We start from the raw sequence: 13,116 nt of genomic DNA on the forward strand, positions 1-13,116 counted from the left end.
CATGTAGTACCCACCTGTACCACCCATGTAGTACCCACCTGTACCACCTATGTAGTACTCACCTGTACCACCTGTACCACCTGTGTAGTACACACCTGTACCACCTGTGTAGTACCCACCTGTACCACCTGTGCAGTACTCACCTGCGTGATTGTGTGTGTGATGAGCGAGTGCGCGTGTTACAGCTGCAGACAGAGCGCGACGAACTCTACAAGAAGTTCGTCGCCGCCATCAACGAGGTGCAGCAGAAGAGTAGCTTCAAGAACCTGCTGCTGGAGAGGAAGCTGTCGGCGCTCGCAGACTCGCTCGAGAAGAAGGAAGCTCAGCTCAACGAGGTGCTGTCGGCGTCCAACCTCGACCCGCAAGCACTGAGCATCGTCACGAGGAAGCTGGAGGTATGCGGCTGACGTAGGCGGCGGCGCTGGCTTCTTACTTCGTCGTCATCTCAAGAGGCTGAGTTTTAACAATTTCAGGGGCGAGGCAGTGTTGTTGAGTTTGAAAAGAAGTTTTTTTGTGTGCCATGCCATTATGAGCGTATAAAGGAAAACATTTCCTTTAATATAATGGCACCAGGGCAAACATTTCCTTTAAAGGAGAGGCAAAAAGCAGCTTACTTTTTTATGAACACTTAATGTGGGACATGAAAGAGATACAAACACAACGTGAAATTTATTTGAAAGGCAGGTAGGTGAACCAGGTAAGACAGCCACGGCGGTTTATTGCTGTGGTCATTATTCAATGCTCGAGACACCATGGCAACTGAGGAGGGAAACCACGGCCCTAGCTGTCAATGCCGAATTGATGTTCGAGTCCTGTAGTTTCGTATGCATGTACTCGTACTTCGTACTCACGTGTCCTCAGCATGATCAGTTGCTATGTCTTGACATATTTTGCTCTTCGTGCATACAGGATGTATTGGATTCGAAAAATTCGGCGATCAAAGATTTGCAGTATGAACTAGCGAGAGTTTGCAAGGTAAGTTGTTTTGCTGACGGGTGCAACCTTCTGGTAATAACAATTCTGAATGCACACATTGCTGAAAGTTGTTCTGTAAGGACATCTACTAGTTTCTCAGTGTTGTTAATGAGCTTTTTCGAGTAAGGGCAATTCATTCTATTCGTACCGCGATCGTTCCTCATCCCTGTCACCGTACCGTTTTATCTGCCTCTCTGCCATAGTGTTGCTTACCTGTGCTTCTTTCAATCACGCTGTTTTCGCCCCCCCCCCCCTCTCCATCGTGCTCACCACCATGCTTAACTGCTGCTGCAGGCTCACAACGACATGTTGAACACGTATGAAGCGAAATTGAGGAGCTACGGTGTGCCCCCGGAGGAGCTCGGATTTAAGCCACTGCAGATGTCGTTCGGGGGCCAGCGGCTTGGGCAGGGCCCCGCAGGACTTGTGGCCGCCCCAACATAAGGGCAGTAGTCGCTGCTGGGCGGGGTACGTCGCCCCCCAACCCCCACACACAGGACATTTGTGGCCAGCCGGCTCTTGGACAAAGGGGTTGCAGGCATTGTTTGACTCCAGTTTCGAAATTTTCACACGAGGAAGGTTTGGAGAAACTTATTGTCGGGGAAGATTTCAAGCAGTAGATAGTTTGTTGTTACTACTTCGAATGAAAAGTATGTTGCTTACCAAATAACAAAAAAGGAAAATGTGACAAAGATAGTGAAAATGTGAAATATAGAGAAGCCGCACATATATTTATATCACTCGATTTTTGATTAGGTGGATCACGTGTGAAAAAGTAATTTTATTATCTTCACTATGGTTCGAGCAATTCAATCCACAGTATGTTCTGCACACTCAGTATGTGTAGCCTAGTTGTGCATGTCTGTGTATACATGCCTGCGTACTACTGTTTATCACACGTGTGAGTGTTATTATTTACATTTTATACGCAACATTAAAGTTTTCACCAGTAATGGCGGTTTTATATCATTTATGAGCCTTCATTGTTTCATGAAAAGCTATATATATCAATATATAAACATACTTGTAAATACTAAACCGAGGTCAATGAACTTTTTTAGTTCCACATACGTTTATTTGCAACCCTCGTAAACCACGTCACGTGCGGTTGCGTGACAGGAAAGCCCAGTGCAAACATTACATGTAGAAGATTCTAGAAGTATTTATCTATGTATCTATCTATCAATATCATCTAGTGAAAGACCGGAAAGCAGATAACACAAAATCTGGTGTTAGTATTGCCACTCGTATTCTCGCTGCATTCTACACACGACATACATTTATGGGAAAACTGTCCGTGCTGGATTGGCCGGTCCATAACGTGTGAAGTCTCAATGGTCGTCGGACGAGATTTTAGGTGATTATATTTTTTAATGAACTTCTGACTTTTACAGGTAATTGGTAAGTTGTAACCGAAATTAAATTGTATATTGATTATCTGTCATTGTTGTTATGATGACTTCACCGCTGGCAGGCTTGGGCTAACGCTCCATTAGGAGTGTTCGCAAACTTTGATATCATTAATGATTAATGATTGATAATCCTAACCCTAACCTAAACCACAAACTAATATATATATATATATATATATATATATATATATATATATATATATATATGTTATTATGACCATTAATGACATTAAAGTTGGGAACACTCCTAATGGAGTATCACCCCAGGCTTGGTATAAAACCATTTCATTCATAAGGACTAGGAATTTAATAATTTATTTACTTGCCACTATCAGTAGAAAACCACGAGCAATTTTTTTACCAACTAAAACATTGCTTTTACGTTGCTTTTACTATGGTTTTTACGTGACAACCTCAACAATTGCCTGGTATGCTTGCTGTAAGCTGTATAATTATGAGGTTGCCGTGTACGTGTCCTTCCTCAGTCGCCGTCTCGAACTGTCCCCATTAAATTCCCCGCGCATGCAGTATCAAACGATAGCTCCTCGCAGCTGTAGGCTATCAAGTCTTCTTTTACAACCGAGCAACCGTTGCCAAGTTCGCCGGCCGTATTTAGCATACACTGTGGTGGTATACACGAACCCCTTTAGACTGGTGAGGCAGACACCCCCAGTCTATATATAGAACGATTTCTAATGAACTAATATCAAGATTCCATTACCCGAAGCTCTGACGCAGCGGGACTTGTGAATGTCTACAACTGCATACGGTTTGTCCAGGGTTTAATGGGTTCACGATACTGTCACGAGTTTGACATCTACGAGTCCATGCAAATCTATGAAACTAGCGTTTGGTCAGATCGGCAAATTTTCTGTGTATACAGAGCCGTAATGCGTGACATGAAACGCGAAACAACGCTCAATAGTCGTCGTAAATTTTCAAACAAATTGCTATATTTATTAGTAACGATTCTATATTAAACACTGCGAATTATGTCAATATAGATGCAGGGTGATTTTTCAATGTGCAAGTAGGGAACTTGCGAGGCACGTTTTGATGACCAGCATACAAGTGGTAGTATAATAAGGCATTCTCAAGCAGTACAACCATACCCCGAACACACCCTGGCATGGGGGCGTGCAATAACGAGACTCGATGAAACGGTGCAAGACAGGCAGCTAGTGACATCACATTAATGCACCCAATGTCACTGGCATAACCTGCTAAGCCTCATCTAAGCAATAAATGCATCTGTTGAGTCAACCAACGTCACGTGGATCCCTCCGTGTCACACAATACAGGTGACAGTAGGTATGACCAATATTCTTGGTTTGACATTACACAAAACCTATGCAGTACCTAGTATATAGTTGATATGCACACCATACCGATCACACACAGCGATGGAACCACAATCTATTCTTGCTACACTATCTATCATACGTGCACTCTACACACTATCAACAGGAATATAATTCAAAATCTATGTGAGGAGTAATTCCTAATATAAACATCCTTGAATGCATCTCATGCAGTGATATAGGCTCATTTTTCGATATGCTAGGATTCACTCAGAGGAATATACATTGCACATCGAGAAAGATAATGATATATAGTGCATTCACTCCAACACGTGCAGTATTGCAATTAACATCAAAACATACACACCCTGCTCCACAGCACAACAAGTTCATTAACAATTTACTGTAGGCAGTGCTTTATAGATGGAACTATTGTTGTCAGTTGGTTACACGTTTAGAATTTAATATAACATGTGCTTATTGTCATTATATTTGTCATTATTAACCCCCGATAAATTGCTTTAATTTTTACACGTAGTATACGACAGCCCGTTGGGGGCACGCTGGAACATTTACTTAGCTTTAGGTCCAGCATCTATTTCGCATAAGTAATCTCAGATGAGCACAGCTCAACGTTTTATAATATAAATAGCAAGTAACATAACAGACGAACCGACGGGAAACAGCGTTTGAGAAATGGGTGAGATCACCCAGGACTGTCAGCCTGGCTAGACAAATGCCTGCACACGCACACAAATGCTGGTGCACACGCACACGCACACCCATGGACGCGCGCGCACACACACGCACGCACGCACGCACGCACGCACACACGCACGCACACACACACACACACACACACACACACACAATTCTAGACAAGGTATTGCGACCCTGTGAAGAGTCTGCAGCCTGACAGTCTAACCTGTCTCTGCAAGGTCACGTCATCGTATCTGATAAAAAGCACGCTCGCCATGAGATCTCTGCACTCCTGGACTCCTGGACCAGCACTCCACCACCCCCTCCCCCTGATGGACTGTGCGGCGAGTCTACGTTTCCACCCCACACCACCCCACCCCACCCACTCGCTCGCCCACATGCACGCACGCACGCTCAACGTTCACGTTCTTTATAAGTGTTGCTCCACAACTGATTTGGCGTGTCACTCACCACCTCCCACCTGTGTCACTGCCAGCCCCGGGAGGTGTGGGGGCAGCGCATGTGCACAGCATTCCACCGATCTTGTCCTTTGAAAACTATACACACACACACACATACATATATATATATATATACAATCGTAAAATCTTAAAATTTACAAATCTAAGACTGCAGTCAGTAAAATAAATATGCTCGGTGAGCAGAGGGATATTATCAGATATTATGAGAATCGTGGCCTATGCTACGTGCTTAAAATAGAAATCAACATAAACATAAGCTAAGCACAGCACAGCACCACGTATGATTACCTATACTACACTAAACGATGCTATAAAACTATGTAGTATGGTCTCGCGAGACCGCTTTGACCTTCAACGTTAAAACCGGCGCACGCGCGAGCGGGTGTCGAAAAGCAGTGACGTATAACCGCCAACAACAAACCGAGATAACAAAAACCTTGTTAAAATCATGCTAGCAACTACGTACCATTCAAACTGACTTACAAACTGTCTCTCAACGTTTGCATCTTGTCAGAAAAGGATTCACACACGCGCTCGCACACACGCAATCTACTACACAATTCAGTAGGCAATCACTTATTGCGCTGTGCAACCAACACGAAATACGCATGTACAGATGCAATGAGACCGAGGAAACCTCGTAACTGGACAATATGCATGTAGTTCCTGCTATTGTTCTACACGTACAGACTGTAAATGTGTTTACACACGAAGGTACGTGGGGAAACGCAATCAGCGCAGCAGTTGCCGCGACTTCGTATAGATATTAACAGCAGGACTAGGTAGTTTAAATAAAAACAATATTACATATAATACCCACTGCTTCTATACTTATACCACACCACCACACTGATACCCAAATAAAAATATTTTTGGTTTTTCCACAAGTTTTGAATTATTTAGTCCTATTTCAATATTAATATTGATTACAAAGACTTCCCACATGTACACATGCGTGCACGCACGCACGCAAGCCCTAACACGCATGCACACACAATGGTCTAAAGTGTTAAAATGGTAATTATCAAGAGCTAATAATAACTAGAGCCCCATTACAGGGGCTCATTTCCCATACCAGGAAAACAGCGCTCTTTTACTGCAAAATTACTCTATTTTTAATGTCTAAATTAATTCATAGCATTACATTTAGCAGCATTACTTACTCTTGTAAATGTTCTACATTAAGCACACCACCTAATTGGACACAGGGACACACTGAACACACGACGAGATACTTCCTTGCACAAAACAAACAATGCTCGATGGCGATATTAAAGATACGCGCACCAAAGTTGACAAGAATTCACCTAGACGGCGGCGCCGCCATTATTAAGCTACGCGTGGAGTCGACCTCAGCAGCGGAAGCTCTGCCGATTGTTGCTGCGGCCGCTGGGATTGCTCGCGTAGTGCTTCCTGCGGTGACGCTTGCCGCGCGCGTGCACCTCTCGCGCCTTGTTGCTGCGCTCGAGCTGCGACCTCCGGCACTGCAGGTAGCGATCCCGCGTCTCCAGCTTTTGCATAGATAGCAGAGCCTGCTTCTCCTGAATGGTGTTGAGGGCGGCGCCGTGCACGACGCCCGGACGACGCGGGTGATGTATCCACCCGCGCTGTGCAGCACCTGCGAATCGATCGTGCAGACGATGCAAAGGTAAGAGTATGACACGGTTGCCGCGCCAACCACCACCCAAACTGAACGCGTACGGCTCTCAACTACAGCGATTAATAAATTATGATCGGCGATCGTGTCACGTTTTCTGTCCTTTACTGGTCTATTGACGCCAACAACACATACACGCACCTGTGTGCATGCATGCAGCTGCGCACACACGACTAGTTCGACATACAGAGCCTGGGATATCGCTTCCCTTTTATTGCTTACGAGAACAAATTTCGTTGCGACGCCACGCACATGCGAGGTCACGCGCTCCCCTTACCACGCGCCCGTGCATAAACGAAGTCGCTACCTACCACACTGCGGGGGCGAGTTCTCCTCTGCTTCCTCCGTCTCCTCCTCCTCGTCCCCCTCCTCCTCCTCCTCCTCCTCCTCCTCCTCCTCTGCGTCCCGGGCGGCGCGGCATTGCTGGGAGCGCAGGCTGTGCATCGAGCCGTAGACGGACATGCTCGGGTGCTCGATGAGCATGTTCTCGAGCGTCGTCGTCTCGAGCTCGACGGGTCCCGCGCGGCTGCCCGTGAAGCACGGCGGTGGCGTCACGTACCAGCCCTCCTCGACGTGTCCCGGGAAGCTCGACGAACCAGAGTCGGACGACGGCGTCGACGACGACTGCTCGCGGTCGGGCTGTGCCGAGCCGCCCCCACCGCCGCCCCCCCCGCCGATGCGCTCCTCCGCGCCATCCTTTGCTGAAAAACGAGGCGGCGTGAATTTGATGCGATTGCCGGCTGTCGCGCGGCATCAGAAACGATAACTCACGATCGAACTGCGCTGACCGTCAGAAGTGGGAACTTGCGATCGAACTACGCCAACAATCAGAAATGGGAACTCGCGATGGAACTACACTGACCGTCAGAAGTGGAAACTCGCGATCAAACTACACTGACCGTCAGAAGTGGAATCTCGCGATCAAACTACACTGACCGTCAGAAGTGGAATCTCGCGATCGAACTACGCTGACCGTCAGAAGTGGAATCTCGCGATCGAACTACACTAACCGTCAGAAGTGGAATCTCGCGATCAAACTACACTGACCGTCAGAAGTGGAAATTCGCAATCGAACTACACTGACCGTCAGAAGTGGAAACTCGCGATCGAACTACACTGACCGTCAGAAGTGGAAACTCGAGACCGAACTACACTGACCGTCAGAACGAACTACGCTGACCGTCAGAACGAACTACGCTGACCGTCAGAACGAACTACGCTGACCGTCAGATGTCAAAACTCGCGATCGAACAATGCCGACCGTACCGCTTGCTTATTTCTAACCGTCGGCTTTGTGCCGAAACTCGGAAATGAAAAGCGTGCAAAATGTGTATGAGAAATAAATGCAGTATGACACAATGAGAGTACATAGCGTTTCTCCTATTGCTAATGTAATCCCTCAACTATTGTGTCGGTTAGGTTTCTTGAAAATGTTGCAATTAGAGAAATCATGGTTGGTGAATACAATGTATAATGGGAAATATGAGGTTTTATTAATACATGTTGAAGTCTTTTGAAAATACAGATATATAGCACAACAGGGGTAGAAATTAACTTTTGAACACGGGAGTCCAACGGACTCCCTACCCTCAAAAAGAGGGAGTCCGCAGCCAAATGAGGGAGTCCTCAGTCTGAAGTTCAAAATTAAGGATATTAACAATAATGCATGTGCTCATTTTTAAGATTCATGCAGTTGCACGTCTGCAAAATTTTCTTTAGACTTTTACTGAAAAAATACGGTAATTTCGCGAGGCCGTGCTCTGGAACGAACTAGTTAGAATGGCAGAATTTTCAGAGAGTCACACAGACTCCTGCATATATATGTCAAATCAGGGAGTATTTGACTCCCGTTAATTTCGCACCCTGACACAAGTTTCACATTATATATTATCAAGGATAGCGCCAGACGGGAAGTAGGAGCAGAGTGACAACAGCTGCCCCATCATGGCAAAAATAAGTATATATAGATGATATATTATAATATAACAACAGTTATAAACATAGCAATTATTTCCTCTTAATTTAAACCTTGATCTTCAAAAAACAATTTGCACAGGGTTAAACATTAACTTTTTATTTCACTAGACCATCGGGCTAGTAACTGAGGAAAACCACTAGCCCTGACCTAACTTTCACTAGCCTAGACCCAGACCATTGTTATAGAAAACTTTATTTAGATAAGAGTGTGTCATCGTATGAATTCATAGATGCTGTTTCCCGCGCTTTAAATCGCGCGTGGGCTGAGTTCACGTGCAGCATTCGTATTCTACCACGGGCATACACGAGCGCACGGTTTATCGATCGTCTACTGCGGCTGGCAGCAAGCCACGTTATTGTTTTTGCCGAAGGGTAAACTGGTATCCGGCCTCACGCTCTGCTAGACAATGTACATGCTCTGCGACAAACAGTGCGGCCGCGAGCCAGAGGTGAACTTTCAGTGCAATATATATATGACCAATTCTAACACGACCAGTTGGGCTACTAGCACTCTGGTTGTATGCGACCGGACCAAGCATTTACCCGACTAGGTCGGTCGGTCGTGGGTTAGTGTCGAACCCTGAATTTGCATCCCCTAGTTTTTGGCCCCTACTCGCAAAGTAGTTATAGGTTGCTGTTCCTGCCTGGGGACCTTATTCCTTCCTCATTGAGTATCTTAAACCCACTCCCCACTTCGTCGGGGACCTAGCCTCCAAGTCGGGTGCCTGATCTAGTGCCTCCCCTGCAGTGTACATGCACACATAAACTATCAATTTAGCATTTGCTAGTGCTCCACTAGCAACAGTAGCTTGTATAGCAGAATCACTTTAAATCTGATTTGGAAGATTCAATTATATATATATCCCTACTAGCCTTATTATTTACACAGAGCTATTAGTAATCACCATTTGCCAATCAGTGTTTTCTTAAATCCAAAGACATCAAACCTCTTGCCGTTAATTTATTACGTTTATTAGTGATCACTGCTGATCAGTTGTCACTTTAGTATATTACAACAGTACCACGTGTACACAAGCCTGCCAAAGCATGCCAGCAAGTGTGCGCCCAGAGTTTCCCAGCATGGAATGTACATGTGGCCATGATATGACCACATGTACTATCTACATGACGTACTATCAATAACAACACAAGATATTAGAACTGTAAGCCTACCATTTGGCTGATTTGCATCCACAAGCACCCAACCCTCGGCTTCCTGAGTTGTGATGTGGCAATCGCTGGCATGGTTTGCCTCTGCTGCACTAGTACCAAAGATAATATTGGCAATGTTTCCCAACATCTTCAAACGTTGTGTGTGCTGCAGCTTCTAGACGACTGTTAATCTTGACAAAGAAAAAAAAAACGTTGTTAAATCTCAGAACAATGAGATAGTACGACAGTTAAGATGCATTGAATGAGTCTTCTATGATGATGCAGATGAAGAGAAAGGGAGTTTAGACTGGAATAGAATTCGCTATGGCACAGATTAACAGGTTTAATTTAGAATTGAGAGAACAATTTGTATGCCGGGCATGCATACTAGCATGAAATAAAGTTCACACAGAGTAGACTTGAAAGAATGATGATTAGATATCAAGTATACGAATACATGAAAATAAACAATTTGCGTACAAAAGTAAGAGAAGGCAAGAAGGCTAACTAGGATGCTGACGCCTACCTGTGACACGTGATGACACTCACCTTGATAGACAAATGCCTTCTTGTTACACAAACTCAGCACATGAACAGCACTGAACAGAGTGCAATAACAGTCGCCAGTAAAGGGAAGGCAATGTTCTACCAACCAAATGTTCCTGTCTATAGCAAATGACACTCAGTGTGCCCAATGTGTCCATATATGTATAGTATTGTAGACAACAATTGAGCTCGCCAAATTGACAAGTGACATTAATTCAGCTTGTCTAATGAGTGCGACTGCTCCAAAACAACTGAACTACATCTTGTCACAAGTAACGCAGTCAGTGTTGAACAAGGAGAGAGAGACAACGACATTGATGGGTTAGCTATAGCCTTTGTCTCTTTTTTTTTACAGCTGTCAGTCTTCCAGCCGAAATGCTGTACATGAATCGAATTTCCAGCACCAGCAGGATCTAGTAATATCAGCTTGCACGTGACGTAATACATCTAAATCATCTCCACGTCTACTCCGTACATTTACACCACCTAAGCTAATCTCTAAATAATCACGTTACATATCGCGTTGGACAAGATGTTACAGCAATGCGCTCGTGCCTCCTCGGCTTAACAAAATGCCAACAGTGTTTGTGCATATTCCGTAGGTAATGTAGTAACATTTTATGCTATAAAACGCTGGTACACCAGCTCTTTCATGCTCCAAATTTAAATATTAGAAGTGAATAAGGTATAAAGTTGTGGACCAGAAATGATCCTTCGTGCATGGCTTGCTCATGTAAGGACAGAGCTACCCCAATAAATCACATTATATGCCATCTAAAAACTGCAGGGAAGCTATATCATCAGAATTACCTATGCATTCATGTGTATGTCGAAGTAAATTTTGAAGTCTACATTTTGAAAGCTGTCACTCATTTATGCAGCAATGCTTACTTATACAGGTACTTACAATATTGTGATCGACAATTCTGTTAATTGCTACAGTATGCAACCCACCTGCAAGTATGTTGATGCTTTTCACGTTCACGCGCACACTCTACTGCATTTATTCCGAGTTGCAATTACCTTGAATTATAAATTCAAAACTTTTATTACCTTGGATTATAATAAGTTGCAGAAGGACATTCAATCATGTGTGATAGTAAGTAATGGAAGTTAATTTTAGACGATATTTCTTGCAATGAATACTTGATTTCATGTCCACATGTTAGTACTAAGCCAACCAAGCAGGCCAGCAGCTACATGAAAGCAGCAAGACAGAATATCGATGGAACCAGAATCCCACAGTAACAGTCTCTTGTTATATACTTTGTACGCACCTAATCTGCCATACACCTACATGTATTATTATGTAATAATTATAAATATAACACTGCAGCTCTAGCTCCCATCCTGAATTCCTGCCTTACACATTTCATCCTCTCTTCGCCTGTTTACCTACTTGTTCTGGTGCATTTTCTCTTTTACTGCCAACAATAATGAAAAAGTTTAAGTTGATGTAGTTCTCACAGTGCTTCTGTCAGGTTACCAGGCATCTACTAGTACTATATTGTTATTATTAATATTATTACGTAGGAGCACTGCCTATCCCAGAAATGCTATGTACTGTTTGAAAAATGTAGGAGGGGGAACTGCAATAAGCTGCTATACCGATTGTTTGACACGTCTGCTTGTTGGCTAATAAACTATCTCAGCCGTGACAACCGCCACTGTGCATCGAACACCCCTCACAATCAAGGACATTAGCATGTTGGGCAGCAATCGCCTCGGTGAAAATCAATAATGGCTCATCGTGAACTCTGACACGCTCCCCCACCCAAATAATGGGGCAAATATCGGCCACCATCTCTCACTTTCATTACAGAAACGGGCAGAAATGCATATATTTTTATCCCTTCACGCGCACAAAGGAAAACGTGAAGGACGTCCAGCACGACATTGTGCGAAAACCAGTCAAAAGCGGGTCATAACACAACCAGAATCGCGATCAGCTGATGTGACTAACTGTACCTAGATGTACACAAAATCCGACTACGCCCTAAAACGTAATCATCTATCTAACATTAAATGCTTATTAAACGTCAACAACTTACCGTTCTGATATGGTATGATGTCTTTACTATGACGTGTAACACGAATAAAATGATAACTCTCTTTGCAACGAATAGAAATAAATTGAAACCACAAAGCAAAACAACCAAACCAAAGCAGCTGACGTAAAAGATGCAAAACAGATGTCAATAACATACGTCACGACGGTTCCCCTGATTTTCATAGGCTGGAGTGTACCATTATTGGAAAGTGGGCGGAGCTAGGGGGTAGCGGACGTTTGCGTTGCTACGTGACGCTACGTCATCTGTACCCACAGGCGGCTGGCCACTCAGGCCTGACGACACGTCGACACCAGCAAAAAGACCAGGAACAAATAATACAGGCTGATAACGTTATATTTTAGCTCCTGATTTTAGCAAACAAGTTTTAGGGCAACAGCCATTACGTGTAGAGATAATTTTATTTATGAAAGTTCTCAGACATCACGAACTAGAATGTCTGACAAATGCTTGAACTGTACACTATATATATCAGGAGCTAATAATGACAAATAATTTTTATCATTATTACTATATTAGCTCCTGTATTATGTATAGTGTATAACAGTATATATATACAAAACAATATTTTTTGTGAATTGCAAAATTGCAAATTTTCCACTGCGATCCGCAGTGTTGATCTATTGCCATTTTATCCACTTCTCTCTCCATCTTCGTTCCCCTAGGACTTTTGAAGACTAACATTTATGAGATTATGAGGTTATATACAAGTTTAGGACTTGTATAAATAACTGTTGTACATAAAAAATTGGAATTCTCCACCTTCGTCTTTGGCTAATTGCAAATTTGAAGCTTTCTTCTACTGCGATCTGTATTGTTAATCTGTAAGACTGTATATTTGATCAA

At 43.8% G+C, this 13,116-nt stretch overlaps 2 protein-coding genes across 6 annotated transcripts in view; one reads left to right on the top strand and one right to left on the bottom strand.

Annotated features, from left to right (window-relative positions):
* LOC106805069 (growth arrest-specific protein 8-like) overlaps positions 1-1,946 on the top strand; it is an 11,029-nt gene extending 9,083 nt beyond the window's left edge. The window contains exons 6-8 of the mRNA XM_014806582.1: positions 186-395; positions 910-975; positions 1,270-1,946. Of these exons, the coding sequence (XP_014662068.1) occupies positions 186-395; positions 910-975; positions 1,270-1,419 (426 nt within the window). The 3' untranslated portion in view covers positions 1,420-1,946. The remainder of the gene's footprint in view (positions 1-185; positions 396-909; positions 976-1,269) is intronic.
* A 1,372-nt stretch (positions 1,947-3,318) lies between these two features.
* LOC106807135 (tumor protein p53-inducible nuclear protein 2-like) overlaps positions 3,319-13,116 on the bottom strand; it is a 12,025-nt gene continuing 2,227 nt past the window's right edge. Inside the window, exons 1-5 of one of the 5 annotated variants that reach the window (XM_014809652.1) lie at positions 12,253-12,375; positions 11,156-11,224; positions 9,677-9,846; positions 6,838-7,227; positions 3,319-6,487 (exon numbers count right to left, since the gene is read on the bottom strand). In XM_014809652.1, coding sequence (XP_014665138.1) covers positions 6,222-6,487; positions 6,838-7,227; positions 9,677-9,803 — 783 coding nt within the window. In that variant the 5' untranslated portion in view covers positions 9,804-9,846; positions 11,156-11,224; positions 12,253-12,375 and the 3' untranslated portion in view covers positions 3,319-6,221. Of the gene's footprint in view, positions 6,488-6,837; positions 7,228-9,676; positions 9,847-10,181; positions 10,796-11,155; positions 11,225-12,252; positions 12,376-13,116 lie in introns of those variants that run through there. The other 4 variants (XM_014809431.1, XM_014809508.1, XM_014809581.1 and 1 more) reach the window with 4 other exon arrangements.

This window comes from Priapulus caudatus, unplaced genomic scaffold (genome assembly GCF_000485595.1).
Source record: "Priapulus caudatus unplaced genomic scaffold, Priapulus_caudatus-5.0.1 Scaffold0, whole genome shotgun sequence".
Classification (NCBI taxonomy): domain Eukaryota; kingdom Metazoa; phylum Priapulida; class Priapulimorpha; order Priapulimorphida; family Priapulidae; genus Priapulus; species Priapulus caudatus.